Source organism: Vicugna pacos, chromosome 5 (genome assembly GCF_048564905.1).
Source record: "Vicugna pacos chromosome 5, VicPac4, whole genome shotgun sequence".
Taxonomy (NCBI): domain Eukaryota; kingdom Metazoa; phylum Chordata; class Mammalia; order Artiodactyla; family Camelidae; genus Vicugna; species Vicugna pacos.
Window position 1 is genome coordinate 8,922,135 of NC_132991.1, and position 26,496 is coordinate 8,948,630.

At 44.5% G+C, this 26,496-nt stretch overlaps 1 protein-coding gene and 1 long non-coding RNA gene across 3 annotated transcripts in view; one reads left to right on the top strand and one right to left on the bottom strand.

Annotated features, from left to right (window-relative positions):
* Positions 1–12,363: 12,363 nt before the first annotated feature.
* EPB41L5 (erythrocyte membrane protein band 4.1 like 5) overlaps positions 12,364–26,496 on the bottom strand; it is a 101,871-nt gene continuing 87,738 nt past the window's right edge. The window contains exons 23-25 of one of the 2 annotated variants that reach the window (XM_072960826.1): positions 24,217–24,258; positions 23,724–23,842; positions 12,364–16,554 (exon numbers count right to left, since the gene is read on the bottom strand). In XM_072960826.1, coding sequence (XP_072816927.1) covers positions 16,488–16,554; positions 23,724–23,842; positions 24,217–24,258 — 228 coding nt within the window. In that variant the 3' untranslated portion in view covers positions 12,364–16,487. Of the gene's footprint in view, positions 16,555–23,723; positions 23,846–24,216; positions 24,259–26,496 lie in introns of both variants that reach the window. The other variant, XM_015240507.3, reaches the window with a different exon arrangement.
* On the top strand, positions 16,550–24,765 carry LOC140696328 (uncharacterized). Its single transcript, XR_012072494.1, has 2 exons — positions 16,550–16,687; positions 23,695–24,765. It is a non-coding gene; the product is annotated as an uncharacterized lncRNA (long non-coding RNA).

Sequence of the window (26,496 nt, forward strand, 5' to 3'; positions counted from 1 at the left end):
TGTTCAAGGTGTCTATATCCATCTGGATTTTCTGTAGACTTGCTCATTATTGAGCGAGGAGTTGTTTTGTGTTGGTTTCAGCCCATTGATAGTGATGCTGTCAGCCAGGAATGCCTGAGGACACTCACCTGGGCCCGTCCTACTTGTGGTGAGCCCCCACAGACATTACCCCCACCACCACCAGGGCCAGTGCGGTGGCTGGACAGGCCTTGTGGTTCTTACTATGCCCGCAAGGTGCACCTCAGCAACCACCAGCAGGGACCTTTGCAAAAACAAGGTTTACTACTCACAGGTCTTGGAAGGTACATGGCACACCCAGGGCCACCAGAGATGCAGGGAGAGAGGGAGAGAAAGAGAGAGAACAGGACCTGGGGTTCTGCCTTTACTGGGGTTGAGAGTGTGGTGCCTAAGGTTCCATGGGTTCACTATTGGTGAATTTAAACGTAACAGCAGGAACTGAAGTGTGAGAAGGGAAAAGCAGTGTCACTCTGGAGTCAGTTATCTACATCACCCAGTGCTTTCTTAAAGGGGAACGTCATGGGTGGGGCGGCCTGGTTCTTTATCTGGTGTAGCTGGCAATGTGTCTTTGAAATGGATGCTTTGGCAGTGAAGAGCTTAATGTCAGGCACTTACATTATGATTAAAAAAAGCAAGCTGTCAGGCACTTATACTACACGAGGTAGTGAAATCCCTGACTTTAACTGAGATTTATATACTTCTCCTTGCACTCCTGTTAATTTTGGCTCCCAGTGTTCTGAAGCTCTGTGGCTTAGTTCATTGCTGTTTAAGATGACTATGTCTTCTTGGTGAATTTACTCTTTATCATAATGCGTGTTCAGTCCTCCCTCCTGGTAGTTTCCTTGTTCTGACTTCAGTGGTTTTTGTTTTATTGAGGCGAAATCCACATAGTATAAAATAAACCATTTTTTAAAGGTACAGTTCACTGGAATTTAGTACCTTCGCAATGTTATGCAATCATCACCTCTATTTAGTTCCACCATTTTCATCATCCCCAAAGGAGATCTTATATCCATTAGCACATCCCCCCAACTTCCAGCTCCTGGCAACCACTAATCTGCTTTCTGCCCTATGGAAGGGTTTACCTGTACTGGATCTTTCATATGAATGGAATCATACAACATATGACTTTTTGTGTCTGGTTTCTTTCACACAGCATGATGTTTTCAAGGCTTATCGATGCTGCAATATGTACTTTATTCCTTTCAGTGGGTGAATACTATTCCATTGTACAGATACACCATGTTTTGTTTATCCATCCATCCTCTGATGAACAACTGGGCTGTTTCTACCTTTTGGCTATTTTGACTGTTACTACTATGAAGCCAAGTTTATTTTTGATGCCTCCCCATCTCTGATTGCTTTTCCTTTCTGGCCCTCAGGATCCTCAGCTGCTTCAAAGACTGTCCTCCACCACCCTGATCATGTCTGCTCTCCCTTCACAAGGCACCAGGCTTCCTAGTGGTCTGATCCCCTACACACACACACACACACACACACACACACACACACACACACACACAGGGAAAGGCTTAGTCCTCCAGGGGAGTGGCTCTCCTGTGGCACATGAAGCCCATACGCCCCAGGAAATAACAGATGAACGAGGATGCTTGTTAAGTCAAGTAAATCTCTAACTTTTGTTTGCCTTTTAAGCAATATGACAACAGACTGAAAATTATACACATTTCTGGTAGCAGCTATTTTGCTCCTTTTGGGGCTCAAATTTATAAACTCTGTTTTTCAGAGCCTTTGCTATTCTTCCACTTCCAAACCTTGCTTTAGGCTCCCCCAAATCCACACCAAGTGGCAGTGGAATCCTTGTACAATTTGGTGTCAATGACCTTGATCTTCCTAAGGTGCCCAGGTTTACCCACCATTGTTTATCCACCATCAGTGCAAATTTCAACAAAGTAAAGAGAAAATGTATTTCAATATTATCTAAACAGCTTTGACCTCCCATATGCCCAGTTTCCCTGAACGAAACTTTGAAACCTCTAGATTGAAGTCAGAGACTGAATTATCCTCTCAGTATCTTCCTAGCATGTCTCTTAGGCTCCTATGGGCTGGGCCCCCAGCAAAAGTGCAGTAAGTGAACACTGGTTGGCATCTTTGTGATGCAAGTTTGCAAGTTTTAGGGACAAGCACGTGAATGAAGGCTCTAGTCTTTGGGAAGTTAATGTCAAGAGCTCAGGACCCTAAGCCAAAGACACTACAAGCAAAGAAAACTACAGACAAATATCCCTTATGAATAGTGATACAAAAATCCTCAACAAAATACCAACAAACTGAATTCGGTAGCATATTGAAAGGATTATACACTATGACCAAGGGATTGATTCCTGGATGTGAGGTTCAACATACAAAAATCAATTAATGTAATATATCACATTAAAAAAATTAAAGAAGATGAAAACACATGTTCGTCTCAATTGATGCAGAAAAAGCATCTGATGAAACTCAATGCCCTTGCCTAAAACCACTCCACAAAGTAGGAATAGAAGGAAACTGATTCGACAGGATAAGGGCCATGGATGTAAAACCCGTAGCTAACAGCATCCTCAGAGGGGAGAGACTGAAAGCTTTCTGCCTCAGTTGAGTGCTGTAACAAATGATCATAAACCAGGTGGCTTCAACAACAAATATTTCTTTCTTACAGTTCTGGAGGCTGTGAGCCTAGGATCAGCGTTCCAGCCCAGTCGGGTGCTGGGTGAGGGCCCTCCTCCTGGCTTTGTCCTCACATGGCCTTTCCTTGGTGCATAGGTGCAGGTATCTATGTCTCTCCTTCTTTGTATCAGGTCATTTTTCCCATCACGGGGGCTCCACTCTCATGATTTCATCTGAACCTAATCACTTCCCAAGGGCCCCACCTCCAAACACCATCACATTGAGGATGAGGGGTCCAGCATATGAATTTTGAGGAGTGACACAAACATTCAGTCCATAGAACTTTTCCTCTAAGATCAGGAAAAAACAAGGATAATATTGGAAGTTCTAGCCAAAGAAATTAGCCAAGAAAGAGAAATAAAAGTCATCTAAATTCGAACAGAAGAAGCAAAATTATTTCTGGATGTTTACATGCAAAAGAATGAAGTTGTACACTTACACCAAGCATAAAAATTAAAATGGATCAAAGACATAAACATAAGAGCTAGAAAGTGTGAAACTCTTAGGAGAAAATATAGGGGGAAATCTTCAAGATACTTGATTTGACAATGATTTATTGGATATCACACTGAAAGCACAGGCAACACCAGAAAAAATTAGATAAACTGGACTTCATCAAAATTAAAAACTTTTGTACATCATTGGACATTTTCAGTGTGAAAAGGCATTCCACAGAAGGAGAAAAATATTTGTAAATCATATATCCAATGAGGGATTAAAATCAAGAATATATAAAGAACTACTAAAATTCAACAACAACAAAAAACAAGCAATTCAATTTAAAAGCGGACAAAGGATTTGACTAGACATTTCTCCAAAGAACATATAACAAGTGCCCAATAAGCACATGAAAATGTACTCAATATCACTAATCAATAGGGAAATAAAAAGTAAAACTATAATCAGATACCACTTTACACCCATTAGGATGGCTATTATATAAAAAAGAAAAAACTAACAAAAACAAAAAACAGTGACTGTTGGTGAGGATGTGGAGAAATTAGAACACTTGTGCACTGCTGATGGAAAACTTAAAATGATGCGGCTGCCACGGAAAACATTTTGGGGGTCCCTCCAAAAAGAACTACACCAGGACTCCGCATTTCCACTTGTGGGTTTATACCCCAAGGATCTGAAAGCATTGACTTGATCAGATAGTCACACACCCACGTTCACAGCAGCATTAGTCACAATAGCTAAAAGGTGTAGGGGGAGCAGGATTTGCCACCCCAAAATATGTCTTTGGGGCATATTAATTATTTGATTATTTTCTAAGAAACAGCAGACATGGGGAAAACACTGAAAATCAAGTAAGAGTTGCCCTTTTATAAGAAACATTGACATTTATAAGGGAAATCTCCATTTGTGAGGGTGTCTCCCTCACTGTACCAGGAAGACAGGATGACCAAATCTTTAGAAATTCCTATCAGTGGAGAAGGTAAGGACTTAAACAACCTTGCCCTTGTTTCCTGGGTTTCCCTGGCAACCTCTCATAACTGACCCTTCCCAACGTCAACATCCACTTTTGCCTTTAGCTGAGGATGGTATTTAAGGTGAGGACTTTGGCCATTTTGGCGAGTGACCCGGTTTTTCTGGGTCTCTCTCATGTCTACCTGCTATTAAGCACTTGTTGGATTTTCTCCTGTTAATGTTTGATGTCAGTTTAATTCTTAGATCAGCCAGAACCTAGAAGGAGAGAGGAAAATTTCTTCCTCCCTGACAGGTGAAGCAACCTAAGGGTCTCTCGACAGAGGAGTGGGTAAACAAAATGTGGTTTGTGCAAACAATGGGATGAATAATAGTCCCCAAAAGGAAGGAAATTCTGACCCATCCAACAGTATGGATGGACCTTGAGGTCATTATGCTGAGTGAAATAAGCCAGTCAGAAAAAGACAAACATTGTGTGATTCTACTGATATGAGGTCCCTTGAGTAGTCAAATTCATAGTGACAGAAAGCTGGGGAGGGGAAAATGGGGAGCCTGCACCTGGACAGGGGGTGCCTGGGGCTGGAGGGCGCTGGGCCGGGCAGGGGAGCTGACCCAGAACCACTCACACAACCGTGGGTCCCCTGCCCCGCTCAGGAGAGCAGTGGTGACTTGACAAGTCAGTCCTCTGTGGGGAGGAAGGCCAGAGGGCAGGGGTAGGGGCAGATGGCTTCTCTGTGGCTCTCAGAGAGACTAGGAAAGGCCCCCTGAAGAGTATGCAGAACATAGGGCTCTGCTGCCTCCCACCCTTGCCCAATGGCTGAGACTGAATCAGAGTTGGGGGGCCTGCCCCGAAGCCTCGACCCCTTTGTGCCCCTGGAGTCCTTCCCAAGGCCCACCCACTGCTCAGTCCAGGGCTCCTGGATGCAGCCAGAGACTTGTGTGTCCCCCAGAGGCCCCCCTCAACCCCACAGCCCTAGACTGGGCTCATCCACTGGCCTCCAGGCCCGCAGGCCTGGCCCTGGAGGAGGCTGCTGGCTCAGGGACCTGGGTCAGGCCACGCTGTGCTCTGGGCCTCGGCTTGGGCCTGACGCCCCAGGTGTGAAGGCAGGGTCTTTGTTCTGGACGGCTGAGGGTCAGCTCGCTACAGTGGTTTTCCTTAGGACAGTGTCACCTCATGGCAAAGCACCTCACCACCAGCTGGGCCTGCCTTACATTCCTGAAGGGAGCTCTCCTCTTCCTGCAGCCACCTCTTCCTGCCCCAAGGACAGCCACCTTTGCAGCCAGGCCCAGCTCAGGCTGTGGTGAAACTCTCTCGTGCAAGAACATCCGTGGGCACATCCCAGTCCTCAGAGAAAGAGCAATTTGTCCCAAACCACACCCCAAGGGTGTCCCCTGGGGCAGTGGCGGTGGCAGCCCTGACCCTCAGTGGGAGATGAGGCCACGGGGAGCCTCAGGCAGCTTGTCTCCAGACCTAGTCCCAGCTGGCCTCTGGCCTGGCCTGCTCTGGACACTTCTCACCTATGGGCTGGGCCAGTCTCAGCTCTTCCCCTGAAAGGTGACCACAGAGCTGTTTCTGCAACACTACTAGCCAGGCCCCCTCCCTGCCCCGGCCCTCTCCGCCAGCTCAGGTTAGAGGGTGCCCGACTGAAGGCGCCCAGGCCTGCCTGCACAACCCTGCAGGCCCCCGCTGTGCACCTGCTAATACAGAGCCCAAGCCTGGGGCAGCGGCCGGCCTGCAAGTTCCCCTTTGGGTCTGTGGCCAGAGGGGAGGCAAGAAACCTTGTCTCGCAGTCTTCCCTAGTTCCTACCATCAGTGAGGGCCAGACAGAGGGCGGCTGAGTGTCCCACTCTGCACCCCTGGGTGTCTGAGGTGGAGAGGGAAACAGCCTTTCGAGACCCCGTGCTCCTGTGTCCCAGTGACAGAGAGGGACACAACCGCCAGAACAACCCAGCAGCCACCAGAGGGAGACCCTCCCTGCGGTTTCTGCACAGTGGTCCCCAAACCTGACTTTTCCACTCACGGCAGGGAATGACCCCGAGCCTCCTCTGAAACCCCAGGCACAGGACGTCCTGGACTTGGGGCTCAGGGTCTGATGCCTGGGAACCTCTGCTGTGCATTCTGCAGTGTGATGTCCGCTGGGTCACTGTTCCTAGGGTTGAGTGAGTGAGTGGTGGGGAGATTTGGGGTTACTGACGGGGACATAAGAAGTCCTTGCACAGAATAACCTGGCACCTGGGAGATGCTCAGTCACTCCCTATTGCTCGCCCACCTCAGGACTGGCTGCACATGGGGACGGAAAAGCACAGCTCCACCTGCCTGCCTTTCGGGTCAAACAGAAGGGACTTCACCCTCAACAGGGTGGGAACCCAGGAACCCCGCAGGAACACCAGGTGTGTCTGAGACAGCAGACCATCCAGGTGTCAGGGGCTCCTCAGCTTCTCTAGGGACGTGGCTTTACCCCCCACCCCGGAATCCTGGGGGCGGATGTGCCCTGCTGGATGGAGACACCCGGCGGCCCCGGGTTCCCTCCGCCACCGCACCGCATGCCGGCCCGCAGCTCGGGGCAGGCAGGGCAGGCTCACACCTGGCTTTCTTTGCTCCAGGACAAGCCCTTTTCTCAGTTCCAACGTGTCCCCCCGGGCCTGTGCTAACTGTCCTCTCCAGGGCAAGGAAGGGAGTACAGGACGCGAGGGGGACAGTGGCACAGGGGTGGCTGGCCTCCAGGGACGGCCTCACGTGACGTCGGGGCGCGGGGACTGGGCACTTGTCGGGACCTCTTCAGGACAAGGCGGGGGCTCCAGTAGCTGCTGGGGTGGGGTGGGGTGGGGGGCTGCCCCGCCGGTGCTTACAGCGCTCGGGTGCTTTCACAACCTGCCGGCCGGTTGTGCCCTAAACAGACGCCCGAGGTCTGTCGCTGGTGAGCGCAGAGAGGCACTCCGGGAGCCCAGCCCGCAGGCGACCGCACACCTGGGTGGGACGGCGGGAGCTGAGGCAGGGAAGCGGCACCACCCCGGGACGGCCAGCCCTCCGCCCGCCGTGCGCGCCTGCGCTCTGCCCGCGCCCGCGGCGCACCGGCGGGTCGTAGTCACTGCAGATGTATACTTGGGCAGTCTCAGGGTGGCAAATGCCTGTCCTTGGAGAGAGGATTTGATGTTTTGAAACAATTAGAAATCATTTAGAGCCAAGTCCAGGGAGCAAAGGATGGATGCAACTGTGAAAAACGAGTTGACAAAAACAGATGCGGGTTTTACTTGGGCCTGGAGAGAAGGGAGGGAGAAAGCTCTCCAACACTGAGCAGAACCCAGGAGGAGGCTCCAGAGTCTGCAGAGGCAGAACTGTCGCCCTTGCGGTCGGCACGGCCTCGGGACCACTCTGGAGGCACTGTTGGTGCGGAAGCTTCATGAAGGCACGATCATTGTGGGGTCGCCGCTGTGTCCAGAGCGCCTAGGAGAGAGCCTGGCGCATAGGAGGTGCTCAGTGAATAGTTGTTGAATGAACTGAGGAACATACAACTGAAGATGTCTGGAAGAATGCAACCAGTACGAGTCTGTTTACGTGAAGTTCAAAAGCAGGCAAAACCAAACTCTGCTGTTTAGGGATGCTGGACCATGTTACCTTTGGGGTATGGAGTGGGGAGGTGGGAAGGGACCTGGATAAGGGGGCAGACATCCTTCTTCTTGACCTGGGGGGTGGTTATAGGAGCATTTGTTTAATAATAAGATGCTAAGCTGTGCACGCATGCTTGTGGACTTCTTGGTATGTGTGATCTATTTCATAATAAAGAGTTTTTAAAGTCCTTTTTTGATTACAAAGATTAAGCCTTGTGACCCACAAGTCATGTATCACCTTCTGAAGAGAGTGTGGCAAGTGACCAGAGTGACTAGGCCTGTCTGAAGACCTGGGTGGCTCTCCTCGTGGGAAGGAAGCTCACAGGCTCCATGGAAACCCGAAGCCTTGGGATCTTGGGAAAGGAAGCGGGAGTGTGGGGAGGGATGCACAGGACGCGCCCAGGCAGCCCTGGGTGGTAGAGAGAAGAATCGCGGGCTAGAAGGATGATTCCCTAGGACTGGGCTGCAAACCAAGCGTGCAGCTCCTGGAGCTCGTGATCCGACCCGGTGCCTGGAGGTCAGTGAAATCCTACCGTGTTTGGGACAACCCGCTCTTGGGAGTGCTCCCTGTCTGGAGAGAAGGAATCAGAATTGATCTTCTCTCTTTCTAAAGGTGAATAAACTCTACCTGGGCACGTCTGGGCCAACATCCAATTCAATAACGTTCTCACTGATTTTCCGGCGGGCCTCACTTACACCCCCCAGGGGCTGCTCTCCTGCAAACTGGAAGTGACCTTCGAAGAGAGAGCTTTCCTTCCGGCGGGACTCGCCATGTCTTCTCAGTGCAGCAGCGCCCCCGTGTGGTCACTAAGGACATCACAGCCCAGCAAGAATTTTCCCTGGTTGGGACCCTCTGCCCGAAGCTGCCAGACAGTCCTGGCATAGCCCCCTAGGCTTGTCTGAGCTTGGGCTCTGCTCCCAGCAACAGCCACTGTGGCTGCTCGGGGGGGGGGTCTGTGCAAGGCCAGATACACACCCCCACTTCCAGGCTCTGCAGTGAGACTCAATGGTTGGCATGATGGGGTGGAAAGGGATCTGCTGCCTTTGAAAAGCATAACCCAAGCCCGATCCTCAGATACTTTTTCTGATCTGGGGCCCTGCATCCAGCTCTCAGGAGCAGGGATGGGCTCAGGTGGAAAATGTAATGAGGTCCTTACTCTCCTGGTGGTATGAGTGCATAGTGGGCGCCTGTATGAACCTGGAGTAACTCTGTGCTCCAGACATCCCACTCACCTCACTCTAAACCCCTGCTGACTCAAAAGAACACCTCAAAATTGCGTGCACTCACTCTCAGGAGAACCGCAAAGTAGGTTTGCTTTGCATGGGTTCCAAAGAGGCCGGGGCTTTCCACCCGGTCCCAGAAAGGGAAGCGGGCAGCTATTGGATGATGCAAGTGTCAGGGCAGAAACAGGCATTTCAGAGACAAGCCCAGCAAGACTTGACTGAGCGCACACTGGCGGGGAAAGAGGAATCCAGGGGAGGTAAACAATTCACTGAGACCAGGACCACTGAGAAGCAGCGACTTGGGCAAGTGTGGCAGAGGGAAGCTTTGACAGAACACTTTATACTTTTTTCAACATTTTGTATTGATTTATAATAATTTTACAATGTTGTGTCAAATTCCAGCATAGAGCACAAGTTTTCAGTTATACATGAACATGTATATATATTCATTGTCACATTTTTTCTCTGTGAACTACCACAAGATTTTGTATATATTTCCCTGTGCTATACAGAATAATCTTGTTTATCTATTCTACATTTTGAAATCCCAGTGTATCCCTTCCCACCCCCCGCCCCCTTGGCAAGCACAAATTTGTATGACAGAACACTTTGAATTTGGCTTAAGACATGCTGAGTCTGAGATGCGTGTGTAATATCCAAATGGAGGCAGGAGGGGGTCCAGGCAGAGACCTGGGCTGTTGGGACTTGGAGGCATCAGCGCCCTGAGGGATCCTAGCACTAACTCATATAACCTCCACCATGAGGGAGGTCTCACCCCCATTTACAAGACAAGGCAGAGGGGCTGACTGACAGGGTTCCAAAAGGGTCTACTTATACTTTATCATAATTCAATATGAAAACATGTAAAATAGTTGACTTAAAGTGTTGTATTCTTTAATATTCTAGGCTGAGAACTTTGTGTGCCTTCAGGCCTTCCTTAAGCAAGCATTTCTTGAGCTTTTACGCCGCCCAGGGCTGCAGACAGCACGGCCCTGTGAGAGGAGCCCGCAGCTGCCCAAGTAGAACCACCTTCTCTCCCCGCTCTCCACTCCCAATGCCTCCTTCGGCCCACAGTTAGTCCAGAGCTGGGGCTTCCAACCTGAGGATTCCTAGGAGGTCAGCAAGCAGGTGGAATTGTGTGCAGAACTGCCTACGTGTCCAGACTTGCAAGAGAGTTCCTAAGATTAGATTAAGAACCAGTCGCATTTTTCACGATAGCTAAGATATGGAAACAATCTAAATGTCAACAGATGAACAGATAAAGATGTGGTGTACACACACACACACACACACACACACACACACACACACACACACAATGGAATCTTATTCAACCTTGAGAGAAGAGGAAATCTTGCCATTTGCAACAACATGGATGGATCTTGAGGGCATTGGGCTAAGTGAAATAAGTGAGAGAATGAATAAATACTATATGTTATCACTCATATGTGGGATCTAAAAAAGCTGAACTCATAGAAACAGAGTAGAATGGTGGTTGCCAGGGGCTAGGGGTGAGGGAAATGGGGAGAGGTTTTTAAAAAAAAAGGTACAAACTTTCAGATATAAGAAGAATAAGTTCTGAGGAGCTAAGGTAAAACAGGTGATTCTTCAATATATTAAAATAGATTTTTTGTACAGAGAAAAAAAAAAAGACCAACAGTGGCAAATCACATGGAAGAGAAACAGGCTATCCCAGGACCTCTGGGGCTCTGAATGGTGGCAGAAGTATGTAGGTTTATTCTGAGAAGGCTTTGCTTGATACAAACTTCTGTGGAAATTATGGATCCAGGGAGTAAGGGCCTCAGGGATTCAGCAGGAAACGTGAGACTAGCCTTTGTGGGGGAAGCCCACTGAGGCCGGCAGGGGGATGGTGTCCTGGAAGCCCAGACCTGAATCCCTGCCCCTGGCCCGTGGTCAGAGGGCAAATCCTTCCCCTCGCTGGACCTGTTTCCTCATCTGTGCACTGAGGAGCTGGGACCCAGTCATCTTGAAAATCTATTTCTACTCCAACATCCTAATTTCCTGGCTTGAGAGCTGGAGCTAGCCCTTATCTTTGCGTCGTGCAACCGATGTGTGCTGGTGCGACCCCACTGTGGAGAGAAGGCCTGCTTTGCGCCCCCCAGGGCTCTCCCGCGGGGGAGAGGTTTGGAATCTAAGCACAGGTGGTTGAGTGTCTGCTGGGACAGATCACCCTAAGCCACCACAGCGCCGCTAAACCAATGTGTTCCTCGTTGGGCCTCTGAACTCCACAGCCACCTTGTCGGCCCCTCCTGCCTCTTCCCAGTGCCGACCACAGAAGCCCCTCCTGGGGGCGTGCGGGGATCCTTCTGCGGATGCTCTGGTCGTCGGGTACCCCCTCCCTTCCCTGCGGGCAGGGAGCCCGTGGGGTGAACAATAGGCAGAGGCCGTGCTGCTCCTGCCGGAGATGGAGCCCAGCTTCCTCCCCTTCACTTCTGCCCGCCCGCCCACCTTCCTGTCGGTTCAGAGCTCTCCGTGTCCTTCCAATGAGTCGTGAAGTTGGAGCAACTTTGCCTGCTTACCGCCAAAAATCCCTTTTAGGACAGCGTCCGGCACAGGCGCCTGAGCCTGGGCTCAGCCTCTCCCCGCACTCCTGAAGCGCCAGAGAATAGCTCAGGCTTCTCCTAGGCCCACAGCTGCCTGTCTTCCAGGCAGAGAGGGGAAGGGGGGAGAGGGAAAGATGACTTTCCTCAGAAGCCCTGCCAACATCCCACAGCGCTGTGCGACTGCCCCGCATGACTGACACGGCAGCGCGGCCCCTCACTGGGCGACGTGATGCAAACCTGGAGGAGGTGGAGGACGTCTGCCTACCCTCCACCTGATGCTGGCTGCACACTGAATGTGTCATCCAAAGAAACCGAGGCACAAGTTGGTTAAATACAGTTGCCTCTTGAATGATACGGGTTTGAACTGCATGGGTCCATTTATACATGAATTTTTAAAAAATGTACTACAGTACTGCATGGTCTGAGGTTGGCTGAGCCCGTGGACACGGAGGGCTGACTCTAAGTGATACGTGGATTTTTCACTGCCCAAAGAGCAGGCACCCCACCCTCCACGTTGTTCGAGGATCAACTATAATTATTCAGGATCTCATGGGCGTTAAGCAGTAGAGCCGTGTTTCTGCTGTACCACGCTGCTCCTGGGAATCACCGCTGTGCCTTCCAGGATATGCAGAGTATGACCAATGAGGTTTCCCAACTTCAAAATGTCTCCACGCCCAAATTTACACCATATATACTAACATGAACACTGTGGACTGGTGTAACTTCTGTTCACTGCTTCTATTTGCCCCTTCACGTTGTACGACAGCAACTCTTACCTAACAATTCTGTTGAGGAGTGAAAAAGGCCAGCATGTAGGTATTACACTTCCAAGAAACCGGGACAGCTCGTAAAAACATGAGTGTTTCACAAAAGCTTTATTTGTGGTCACATCTACAGTTGTCATTTCAGTGTACAAACAACTCACAGTTCAGTGCAGAGTGCTTCTAATATAAGTCATATAAAACCGTGGAACACATTGAACGAATAGTGCACTTGATATAAAAATAAATTACACTTCAAAAGCTACTGCAAAGCTTTACACGTATAAAAAGTAAACACAAATTCGTTAGTGAGGTCCTTATAACTGTCTATCATTTCCAGATAGGAAGATAAAAAGGGCAAGGGATCTGTGCCAAAACACCTCTCTGATAAACAGAAATCCTGGAAAGGGACTGAATTACTGCCTCCATCAGTGTGATAAAGTGACTTGTGGATCCTCCCTCTTTGAACTGGAAATAATCACAGCGCCACCAACGTGTTACCCAGCAGAGTCTGGCTCAGGGCAAGTTTCCATAATCCAAACAGCTATCCTCATCCTGGAGGCTAACAGGTAGGAAGAGCTTCCAACTTTCTTCTGATCATTCAAGAACCATAGTGTTTAAAATTTAAGAGGAAGAAAGAACAAATAATACAGACTCGTATGTCATACATTAAAAGATTCCAGGTTTCTAAGCAACCAAAAGGCTGAGGGCAGCTTAGTCAGAAAATGGTGAGACCTCAGAGCCTGTCAGGTGGGAGACTCACGACCGCATCTCGTCCGTTTGTGAGTGAGGACGCCGATGTCTAAACCTGCCAGGTGCCTCCAAGTGACAATCAGCAGAATCGATCTGAATACCCACCTGACCAGGGAGCCACCTTGAAATCGCCCAAAAGACTGCACTGGCGCACAGCTGAGCCCTTGAGCTCACCTCTGCCCACGCCGTGTCCGTGCCCTGGCAGCCGCAGTGACCAGAGAGGACCAACCTTCTCTGCTCTTCACAGAAAGCGTCTGCTGGCCCCTGCTCTAAGTAAGATGAGAACTTGGCTTCTCAAGACCCTTACTGGTAGAAAAATGTGAAAGTGACTGCCAAATAATTCTGCTCTAAGGAAGTTTCTGAAGTGACACCTGAGCTTTCATTCTGGGGCTTGTCTAGAGGCACAGTGTCAGCCAGAGCTGAGAAGCACAAGAGAACAAGCAGTCAGGATACAGGGAACACCCCCAGGGCTTCCATCCTTAACTGTCCACACGACACCTGGGACTGTGACACAGTAGAAAAAGGTAAAGACAAAAAGTCAGGAGACTATAAGTAATATTTTTAATACGTTTTTTTTCTTAAAACATAAACCATGGGAAAGCCACAGATCCTCACAGAGCAATGAAGCAACAGTCAGAGGGCAAAAGAAGCCCCCCACTTTCTCAGCACCCGCCTAAAATCTGCTCAGTCCCGAGTCCTAGCATCCTTGTTCCTCATGAGTCACCAGAGCAAACTCTGGCCCTGGAAAATCCGGAAAGAAAGGAACCACAGAGCTGAGCCTGTGGCTAAAGCAGCCTTCGGTTATTTCTGCCAAACGGGGTCTGTTATCTCAGCTGTAAATCCCTTCCAGGCGGCCTTCTGAGGGAGTAATGCTGACAGCTTTCTAGCTGGAGCGCTCAAATAAACCATTGTTCCTGCTCTTTTCAAACATGTTCTCATTACTCCTGACTTAATTAAACGCTGCCGATGTTTCTCCTTGGCTTTCTCGTACTACTGCCCGGGAACATTCTGCAGATACAGAAAACCTTCCTGCCCAACTAGCTGCCATTCTGACAGCTGGTCGGGCTATTGCATCTCCTCCGAGGCGCAGCGCTGTACTGAAGTTCACCAGATGGCTCAGAGGTACAGGTGGACTTTACAATCTCTGTAATCAGGTACTGTGCCCTGAGGGCCACCAGCCTCTAGTGACACCACAGCTGTCCCTCCTGCCACCCTACTCCTACCTCAGTGTGACCGGCCTGCCTCCTTAAAGGGATCATCTCCAGTCTCACTCGTGGCCAGCACGCCTCACTGACTCACACCTGCTGCTCCCTCCTCAGAGACAGACGTTTCCCCTTCCCTCTCTGACACGGCCTCAGATGTCCTCAGCCCTGCCCTGCCCTCGCTCCACACTCAGATGAGCTCTGGGGATGGCACCTGTAGCAGATACAAAAGGAAATTTATACTTAACAGCTATCTATTCTGTCATGGCCAAATCATTAAAGTATTAATTTCCATATTTGCCACTTCTTGTCAGGACAAGAGAAAAAATGTCCTGTTAGCTTGAGATTCAAATGAATTTTAAGAAAGCCTCTATCAATATTCTGACAGGCAAGGATACAGGTATCTGAAGACACAGAAGTTACAGAATATTTTCAGCAACTTAATTCCAAAATCGAGAAAGTGCTCTGTGACCAGAGCACAACTTTTAACCTTTTACTTCTTGGGTTAGCACTATACTGAAAATGTGATGTCCAGTCCAACATGTCCTGGGTCAAGTTCCTGGTTCTAGGTGTCACTTACAGCTGTGAGAAAATTTGTTTTACAATTAAGAGTCGGCAAGAGCTCTGCCAATGAAACTCACAAGCTCGGCACAGCGGCTAAGAGGAAGCAGCCAACAAGAAGTGCCAACTTTCTTTCCTTCAGCAAAGCTGTTTTGTGCAAAAGTGCTTTCCAACCTCTACAGCTCCCTGGGAAACAGCACAAGATTACAACTCCTGTGCTTTCTAGTCAGACACTAGAGCGTTTGCCTGAGCACAGGATTATGCTATGGGGAACCCAGTAGTATAGTCCAAACCATGGAGTTTTAAAGATCTTAAAACTGGATATTCTTTTATGGTGAACAGCATAAATTAACAATTATACACACACCGCAGGCCAGAAAACCAAAACACAAACTCCAGGCGGTACAGTTTAACATCAGCTCTTGTAACAGGGGTTGATAACTTCAGCACGGTTCCCAGATCGCCCTCATTCCCCACACAACTGAGGTATACGCTACGCATTTTAAAGTTTTAAAGCTAAAATAGGGTTTTTCTGGGTGTTGAAATTGCAAGTAACTATTTTTATTCTTTATTTTCTATAATTAGTATGCACTATTTTAACATTCAGAATATTTTATATATACCAAAAGTGAAGAGGAAATTGTAGAAAATTCTTTTTAACTGAGTTCCTAATGTAAACTGAGATGGGAGTTCTAACATGTCGTGTTTAGTTTCAGATGTGGTAGGTGTTCAAGAAACAGAATCCCCCCTAATCTCGATTCCCTATTTCTATTCTGGTACTTTTTTCCCCCTTCAGTTTACTCACTCTAAGTTTGTTCAGCTTATACTAAGAGGAAATGGAGTCCACACCCAAACAGGCACCTAGAAAGGACTGCGCGGCTCCTCCACTCCCTGGGTCTGCAGGGCTTGGGAGGAGTGTGGCTGCCGGACGGGAAATGCCCCAGGGTCTCTCTCACCACCCCCGCCCCTTCCACTGAAAAGCTACAGAATGTGTCTGTGGTACATGCAAGTGTGCTTCCTGTGGGAAGGTGGGGCTGGAAAAATTATAGACAGGCAACTGGTTTCTCTGTAGCTCTTTCCAAGGTTTATCTTACCTTAATGTAAACTTGGATTATTAGCTAGTCCAGCAAAAAGTCAGAAATAGGGGAGACATCTAAAAACCCTCCCTATGCTAAAAACTTCTCTTTAGTAATAGTAGTTAACCGACCTACATAGTGTCCTCATTAATTCCCTAAATTCCTGATTTCCAGGTAATGCAGAGGAAGGTACAATTTCTCTTAACAGGCATTCAGATCAAGGACACACCCTGATATCAGAGAGAGAAGTAACATTCAAAAGGCCGCTGGCTACCAGACAGCCCACTTATGGAGGTGCTGTGAACAATATAACCACTGGGTGGAGCCAAGAGCTTGAAGGAAACCACAGGGGAAATAATTCCCTTGTCTCAGGAATTTATAACTTTATAGAAAATAAAAGATCATATACCCTCACTTGGGCAAATGTGTAGTGTAGTTAAACCCTTCCAGCTGGACGGAAATGTAGCTGTTTTTTTTCACGGAGTTGAAGCCAAATCTAGGTGAGCTTTTTTACCCACAAGTAAAGAAAAAGCTCCGGAACCCAACACGCTGCAGCAGAAATGGGACTCAGGACGGACTGCTGGGGGTGACGGGCGTTCCAGTCACCGGCGAGGGGCCGGCCACCCCTCAGAGCTCGGTCGTCAGCAGACACTTCTGCTTCAAGGTGGTTTCTTCAGCCAAAGTTGGAGCAGAGCTAAAAGGAAGAAAGAATGAGTTATTCACTCTTTTGAAATGAAAAGAAAACCGTTTGCGCTGGGAGCAACAGGCGTTTCTCCACGAGTGCCACATGGAGCATGCCGAGTAAAGAAAATCACCGACCCAAATGAGTATGTAGTAACACTTAATTTAGCAGTGAGCTATTCCACAGAGGGTCATGTTCTAGATAACTGACGTTATTCCTTCTTGAAATGAAATCTAAAGATATCAATTTCCCCTACTTCTTTGAATAAAATACACTAGACAGTTAATTTCGTAATGAGTTACGTTTATTACTAGGAATATCAAGACAGCAACATGTTCAGAAAATACCAGGGGAAGTGGGCTGTCCTGGGCTTCTTTCCATAGACCTGGGTGGTTGTGTCTGAGTTCCTGCACCAGTTGACCTGCTTTGTCAGAGCTACATGGAGAATAAAAAGTATACGGGCTCTGCCTGGGGGCCCAACAGTCTGCTGGAGGTGAAGAGCACGAACAGAGGTGCAAAGATGTAACAACACCTACCTTGGTTTCATAGAAATTCACAACAGTATCAAAATACAAAGGACAGAGTTTAACGTGTCAGGCACTATCAAGATATGTGAAGGAAGCAGCAGTCACTTGTATCACCCTTCTCCACTTCTCCCACACAGACAATGCCAGCTGTTTTTCCTGGTATTTTCCTTCACTGTTCTGGATCTTTGGTTCTCAGAGTACAGTCCCTGAAACTTGATATAAATGCAAATTCTTAGGCCCCACCCCAGACGGACTGACTCAAAAACTCTGAGAGGAGGCCCAGTAAGCTGTGTTTAACAAGCCCTCCAGGTAATCACATGGTACGTAGGGCTACTCGCCAAAGCCCTATGGTTCCACAATGACTTCCTGCTATTAATTATGAAGCCCTGACATTTTTACACTCCACTCACCAGGCCTACAACCATTCCTTCCTAGCTTTACAACAGTTTTCTGAACAATTTAAATCATGTTAATATTCAGTGTCTGCTATAAGTACGTATTTTCACAACTGAATATAAGTGTATTGTATTTCTTTTCCTGTACAATTTGTTTTCCCTGAGCTAAAAAGCTGCCTTTTTTGGGGCTGTAACTGCTTGCTCAGTTTTCTATAGTTCCTCACTTCCCCTTAACCTTGCAAATAGAACCATGGATCTGTTCTCAGTGTGAATGCTCAGACATGTCATATAATTTTTAAAAATTGGGGGTGGGCCATGTGTTTTTTTTTTCTTCTTGGCAATATCCTTCTGGGAACTCTGGATTCTCCTCTTCAAATCTGTACAGGATCCTTTCCAGACCTGCTTGGAACCTCCCTTCACTTTCCTCCTGGTAAATTCCTGTTCCGCTGCTTCCTGGGTCCCATGTTTTCTTTCTTGGATAATCACCTTGTTTTGATGGAACACATCCTCTAGTAAGTAGCTTCTTGAGGAAGGCTGCCTTAGAAGCATGTATTTTAGAAAAACTCTATGTTTAAAAATGCGTTTATTCTAATCTCACACTTCATTGGTAGTTTGCCTGTAAAACACTAGGTGAAAAATGATTTTCCTCCAGAATTCTGAAGGCATTGCTCCATTATCTTCTGGCTTTCAGCACAACTGCTGTCATTCTGACTACCAGTCCTTTACATGTACTCCCCGCCCCCTCACCTGCCTCGTCCTCTGAAGACTTACATCCTTTAACTTTGCTATTCTGTAATTTCATGATGCTCCTTGGCGTTGTTTATTTTCATTCTGTACTGGGTACTCGGTAGGCTCATTTAATCTGAAAATTCAAGTACTTCTGGGAAATCTTGATTTCCTTCTTTCATGTTCTTTTCATTTTTATTCACTCTCTTCTTTTTTTCTGGATCTCCAGTGATTCATATACTGGACTTCCTAGACCAATCCTCCAGTTTTCTTTTCTCTCCCAATTTTTATCTTTTGTTCTACTCTTTGGGAGATTTCCTCAGTCTTATCTTCCACGCATTCTTTAAATTTTATTTTTAACATGGTTAATAATATTTAAGAAAACTTTCTTGTTTTCTATTCCTTTTCTCTTTTAATTTCCTGTTATTGTTGCATGGATGCAGTATCTTCCTTCTTACACTACCATTTTTACAAAGTTTTTGATACTCACATTCCTGTATTTCCTCTTTGTTTCTTTTTCAAGTTTACCTCCTTTGGTCTTCCCTCAAACATCTGATAATCTTTGGCTCTCTTCATATTTAAGAGAGAAGCAGTCTGTTCACATTTAAGAATGAAGCACTGGAATGCTGTTTGGAAGCCGTCTGTGTATACATGGGAAAAAGTCATTAACTAACAGGCTTCCAGACAGAGTTAACAGGCTGACTTTCTGGCAGCTGAATCCAGGGACCCACAAACGTAAGTCTCTCTGGGCCATTTCTCTTTGATCACTTTCTCCAGAGAATCATCCTCTTAATTTCTCCCCTGAGACATTTACACTTGGCCAACAGGATTCTGAAGCTGAAAAAAAGAATGAAGGTTGGAGGGCTCACTCCTCAGTGTGTGAATGTTGAGTTAACCTCCCTGTTTTCAGTTCAGTCCTTACTCTGAACAGAAATTCCCAAATCCAGAGCCTCTCTTGCTCAGCTCCTCCAGAGGGAAACCTCCAGAATCACACCAGCATCAGTGGGGTGGGGAGGGAGTGTGTCTAAATGGGTGTAAAAACTTTCAACCAGCCTGCATGTTCTCAGCCTCACCTTGTATCCCGATCTTCTCAAATACTGGGTACCACCCACTCCTGAGCCTTTCTGGGGTGTGAACTGCAGCGTGAACTGGCTTGCTTTTCATTTTCTCAGTTTCCACCCCGTCCCTTTTCAGACTTAGATTTGTTTTCTCCTCTCTGCTAACTTGGTTACCACCTGTTTATCACTGAGCTTCTTCCAAAACTTGTTCAGTTCTCTCAATTGCTGTTGTCTCCTCTCCTGTGCTTTGTCCCTGGGGCTTTATACTTTTGAAATAAAATTTTACACAGCAACACCCCAAGTACATCTGAATCTGTAGATGCAACCCCATCACTATTACCATTTTTAAAGTTGATTTTAACACACATCTATTGAACTGCACACATCAGGAGTTTATATGTTGATGACCCTTTGCACACCAAATAGTTTTTTTGGGGGGGGGTCATTAGATCTATTTATTTATTTATTATTAGCTTCTTTTTTTTTTTGATGGAGATACTGGGGATTGAACCCAGGACCTCATGCATGCTAAGCATGTGCACTACCATTTGAGATATAGCCTCCCCTTCCGAATACACTTTTGTAACCAGCACGCAGATCAAGAAACAGAAAATTACTAGCACCCTGAAAGTTCCTTCTGGGCTCCCTTCCATTCACTAACCACTCCAAGGGTAACCATCATTTTGACCTCTAAGAGTTATGCTTCTTTTTGGGCTTTATTTTGCTTACCATTATTATAGTGAGGAGACTCTAAGATGACCCCCAATGACCCCCACCCCCCTGACATTCACACTCTTATGTAATCTCCTCCCGGTGAGTACGGGCAGGACCTATGATTTGCTTTAACCAACAGAATGTAGCAACAGTAACAGGCTGTCACATCCATGATTATATTATATATAAGACTGCAGCTTCTGGTTTGCTAATAGGCTTTCTACTGCCTTCTTGGTTTGTTTGCTTTGCTGAAATAAGCAATTACAGTGGAAAAGTCCACACGGCAAGAACTGAGAGTGTAGCCTCTAGCCAAGGGCCAGCTAATAACTGAGGCCTGTAGTCTCACAGCCCTTCAGGAACTAAATTCTGTCAACAGCCACGACTGGAGATCTTCCTCAGCTGATCCTTCAGATGAGAACCTCGCTCTGGCCAACACCCTGATTGTCGCCTGTGAGAGACTCTGAAGCAGAGGACACAGCTAAACTGTAACTAGACTCGTGGGTCCACAAGGAAATGAGATTATATAAACGTGTGTTGTTTTAAGCTGCTACACTTGTGGTAATTTGTTGCACAGCAATAAATAATTATGTTTATGCAATTCATCTGCACTGCTATATTGCAGTTAGAGTTGATTAAGTTTCATCGCTCTGGTCTAGCATTTGTCTAGTTGACGGCTAATGGGCTTTTAAGTTTTCAATTTGAACTTTTATAAATACAGCTGCTATGAACATTCTTGTACACATCTTTTGATGGATGTATATTTGTATTTCTACTGGGTATGTACATAAAAACAAAATTGCTGAGTGAGAATTTTCCGTTTAGTAGATACCACCAAACCTATGTCCAACATGGCAGTTTCAATATACAGTCTCAGCTGCCCTGTGTCTTCACCAATACTTGGTACTATGTGTCTTTTTCACTTTAGCCATTCTAGTAGTATGCAGTGGTATCATATAGTAGTTTGAATTTGTATTTCTCAATAACTTGTCAAGATGCACACCATCTTGTATGTTTATTGGCCATGTGGATAGCCTCTTGTGAACTGCCTGTTCATCTCTTTTGCCAATTTTTCTATTGAGCTGTTTTCTTCTTATTGATTTGTAAGAGCTCTTTAGATGTTCTGGATGTAAGTACTTTGTGAGAGAGAGAGACAGAGACAGAATCAGAGGGACAGAGGGAGTGCAATGGATTTCTCCCACTCTGTAGCTTCCCTTTTTGAGTGCCTGAAATTACATGAATACAAGTTCTTGACAAAATCCAAATTATCAGTTTTTTCCTATAGGATTAAAGCTTTTTGTGATCTGTTTAAAAAATCTTTTCCTGTTTCAAGGCCACAAGGATGTTTGCTTATATTTTCTTCTAAAAGCTTCATTACTGGACATCTCATATTTATATCTGTATTCAATCTAGAATGGATTTTTGCATGTAGTATGAGGTTGGGTCAAGATTAATTTTTTCCTTCTGGAAAAACTGTGGAGAAAAGGGAACCCTCCTACACTGTTGGTGGGAATATAATTTGGTGCAGCCACTATGGAAGATAGTATAGAGATTCCTTAAAAAACTAAAAATAGAGTTACCATATGATCCAGCAATCCTACTCCCGGGCATATATCCAGAGAAAACTCCAACTTGAAAAGATACACACGTCCTAAGTTCAAGCCACACTATTTACTATAGCCAAGACATGGAAGCAACCTAAATGTCCATCAACAGATGACTGGATAAAGAAGATATGGTATTTACATATACATACAATGGAACACTACTCAGCTATAAAAAATAAAAGAATGAAATAATGCTTTGCAGCAACATGGATGGACCTGGAGATGATCATATTGAGTTAAGTAAGTCAGACAGAGAAAGACAGATTATCATATGCTATCACTTACATGTGAAATCTAAAAAATGATACAAATGAACTAACTGACAAAACAGACTCGCAGACATAGAAAACAAGCTTATGATTACCAAAGGGGAAGAGGGGTCGAGGGATAAATTAGAAGTTTGGAATTAGAAGGTACAAACTACTATATATAAAATAGATAAACAAAAAGGCCCTACTGTATAGCCAAGGGAACTATATTCAATATCTTGTAATAATCTATAATGAAAAAGAACATGAAAAAGAGTGTGTGTGTATGTATGTATGTGTATGTGTGTTTGTGTGTGTGTGTGTGTGTGTATATATATATATAAACTGAATCACTTTGTTGTACACCAGAAACTAATATAACACTGTAAATCAACTATATTTCAATAAAAAAGACTAATTTTTCCCACAAGGATATTTAACTTTTCCAGCTGATTCACTGAAAGACCATTCTTCCTCTTCAGCACCACACCACCATTTTTCATAATTCAGATAACTGTGTTTGTCTGGGTTTATTTCTGGATTCTATTTCACTAATTTACTTGCCATGTTTTCTTCATTGCAACACTGACATACAACACCGTATTAGTTTCAGGTGTACTACTTGTCATTTTTTATCTAATTCCTTAATGACTACTTTGCTTTGGCAGGGAATGGACACAAGCTCTGATGTCATCTGTAACTTCTAATTTGGAACCCTCAAGAACTCACATTTTATTGTGTACACTCAATTACAAAGAATTATTACTTAGTCCTCTGTACATAATCTCTGTTTTTACAATGGGAATTAATAGTCATAGAAACGTTTAAGAAAACAGCTTATTAAGTTTGTAGAAAGTGCTATCTGACAACTAACTACATGTAAGCTTCCCGAGGCAGGTCCCATGCCTGTCTTGTTCACTGCTATCTTCAGTGCCAGATATAATCAGTGCCTGGTACATAACAGACATTCAGGAAGTGTTTGATAAGTGAATAATTATATTACTTTAAGGACTATGGAGATGAGAGAACAATGTTAAAATGCAACTATGAATTTCTCTCAAATTAATCATTTCCAATAATTTTTCCTTTATAATTAGGATTTTTTCCCCTCTAATTAGTAAAGCATCTACACTTCAACTGACCTACATGTTCAGCACCAGGTGGATATGAGAAATAGTAGGAAAAAGTCTGAGGTGAGAAATGAGCACCCATAAATCTTTTGCAAAACAGGGACAGTTTTGGTCCTAACAATTATAAGTTGAAGAACTACAAGGGAGGGCATAGCTTAGCAGTAGAGTGCGTGCTTAGCATGCAAGAGGTCCTGGGTTCAACCCCCAGTACCTCCATTAAGTAAATAATAAACAAACCTAATTACCTCCCCACCAAAAAGAAAGTTAAAAATAAATTTTTTTTTTAAAGTTGAAGAACTACATGCTGAACAAAAGCTCTTTTGAGCCCAGCTTCTGTCTGTGGCAAGCAGTATGTTAAAATGAGCTTGCAATAGGTTTCAGTAAAAGCTCTCTCAGCGCTCCCACCTTTGGAATTCCCTACCTCACCCTTATGTGTGCCTCTTCACTTGTACTGACGGACAATATGATAGTAAAGCATGATAGGAAAAAACATAAATCAATTTTAAAACAAATATAAATTTTTAAAGATAAACCTGTTAACATCTTTCTCTAATGAAGACTTCATTAAAAAAATAAGGTCTACTTCATAATTTTGTAGAAAATTGCTACTGACATGAAAAAAAGAAAAAATACTATTCTAAATGATAAACAAAGAAAAGATTTATTCAGTTACAATTAAGTTTAATTAAAGAATTGACATTATTGCTTTAAGTATAATTAATTTTATTATTATTTTTTCCCTCCTAACAGATGCCTAAGAACTGCAATTGTTTCCTCACCTGGTCACAGCATCCACCAAGAACGGTGCTGGGGGAGAGATCAGCGAGATACCACCATGTCCCTCCTTCCCCACCGAGGATAATCCACTTCCTGCAAGTCCTTTAGAAAGGACAGTGCTCTGCTGAGGAAGAAACACGACACATCTGAGCAAAGGTGACAAGATCTACCCAATAATCAGCACTTCAGTTCCAAATCATCTTCTCTAGTGTTTACAGGAATAAGGAAGATGATTTTCATGATCAGAGTTGTTTTGTTTTGTTTTTGTTTGTTTCTTACCATCCTTCACATCAGATTTTTATTTTTGTTTTTGGCAGCACCGTTAAGCATATACAGAGAGAAAACATAAATCACTAATTTGAAGCCATTAAGTTCAATTAAAAGAGCACTGATAATGACTCCATGTTTTTAAGGAAAACTAAGAGCCTGGTACTTGCTTTAGGCCTCACTCTGAAAGGGTAACCAAAAGAAAAATTGCAAATATCATTAACTTACTGGCACAATCCAACGGGGTGTGATTGTTGACGCTGAAGATACCTAAAATAAATGTTATACATTATTTATTTTTAGGGAAGACTGACTTCTTTTCATAATTATACCCAGAATGCTTTCCTCTAGTATGGAATGCACTGGCGTGGCGGGAAGCAGTTCCTAATGGTGTCCCCTGAGCTAACATGGATTCTGAATCCAAGATCCTTTTCTACAACACAGATGCCATGTATCACCATTTAAGGAACTGTCAAAAGTTTGAGAATCTGTTTAATTTAAAAACTAAATACTCCATGAATGCTACTACTACTTTCAGGTCATTTAACAGGAAATTTCCCTCATTCCTAGCATCTAATTTAACATTTATTCATTTTCTGAAATTTCAGTTCATTACAAATAATCATAGCCTTCTTAGTAGCATTCTCAACAATGGATTATGACTAATTCAAATGGACAGCAAAAAAAAGCGCACACACACAAAACCCTGTCGATATACAGTTCATTTTCTAATTATGCATGTAGAAAACAGCAATAAAAACATCATACTGCTCCTGACTCATGGGGCCTTTGTTATATTCTTTTTAATGTTTTATTTCCTAGATCTTACTTCTATGTGTAGAATTATAATCTAATGAACTCCCAACTCCCCCTATTTCATGGAAATTTAGACTAGTCCCTGCACTAGTGGCCACAGATGCTGGTAAGAAAAATTAATGTTAAGTCCAGGTCTTAGTAAGTTAGGTAACCACCAAAAGAAAATATAAAACATGACTTCCTCATCAATATTGAGAGAATGCACTTTTACCATAGGAAATAAGAGTGAGAAAAAAGAAACATAATAAAAGTAAACAAAAAAATAGTATGGCAGAAACAAATCTATAATAACCATAATTACAGTAAACATAAACGGATTTAAAATCAAACAGAGGATAGAGACTCAAAAAAGATTTAAAAAACAAGATCCAGCAAAATGTTGTTCATAAAAGGTCCACTTAAAACCAACAGACACAGAAAAGGCTGAAAACAAAATGACAGGAAATTTCATATAAGGCAATACAAGCTTAAAAGCAAGCAAGGTTATCAAGTTTTTATCAAAGGGGAAATAAAAAGAGGAAAAAAGGAGCAAAGAAGGACACTTTAAAGTGCTAAGAGGAACTCAAGAAAGTATAATTACCATTAATATATATGCATCCCACAGCCTATCTTCAAAATATACAAAAAAATCAAAAGATCCAGCAATAGGTGAGAAATGGATTAATCAGTAACTGTAGACATTAAATACACCCCAGAAACTAATAGAATATTCAAGAGAATCAGGAGATTGACTATTGAAAGAATTCAGCAAGTTTGCTAGACACAAAATCAACTTATGAATTCAACAGTAAAAAATTAAATACCATTCACAATATCAATAAAACTATAAAGTATTTAGGATTCAACCTAACAAAGAATAGAGAAGACTTACAGAGAACATTTAGAGAGTCTAATAAAGATAAGAAAATAGATATATATCATGTTCATGAAAAAGAAGACATAAAAATGCCAGTTATCTCTAAAATAATAAATTTAATACAAACACCATTAAAGTGCCAGCAGAATTGGGGGCGGGGGGAATCTGACATATTGATGCTAAAATTTATAAGTAAGGATATACTAATGTTAAAACAGATTACAAAACCAGAGTAATAAAAACACAGTAGTACTAGAACAGAAAAGAAAAGGCCCAATGGAAGAGAATAGAAAGGTTAATAACAAACCAACTGGGAAAGGAAGGATTATTTAGTAGATAACATTAAGAGAACTGGCTCCTTATATGGATAAATACAAAGTTGGGTGATATCAAAACTACAACACCTCCTCCCACCCCCCAAAAAACCCTCAAACTATTTAAATGGGTTAAAATCTAAATGTGAAAGGTAAAATAAAATTATAGCTAATAGAAGAAAGCAGAAAAGACTACCTCTGTGATCTCAGGGGGTGAAGCAGATGAGGAAGGATTTTTTAAAACCCCAAACCATAATGGGAAAAAAAGAATGTGTGCCATCAGAATGAAAGGTTTTTGTTCATGAAGGATGTAAATCTGTTTCACTCACTCATCTCTCCAGTGATAGACACCGGTTGTCTCTATCTCCCCGCCACCTACCACAAATGATACTGTGATAAAAATTCTTCAGATGTGTTAATACACAGATGAGGAGAAAATACTTTTAATATCTAAAGCTGACGTGGAATTAGTATCTAGACTTTACAGGAAACTCCTAAAATCAGCAAGAAAAAAAAATCAGG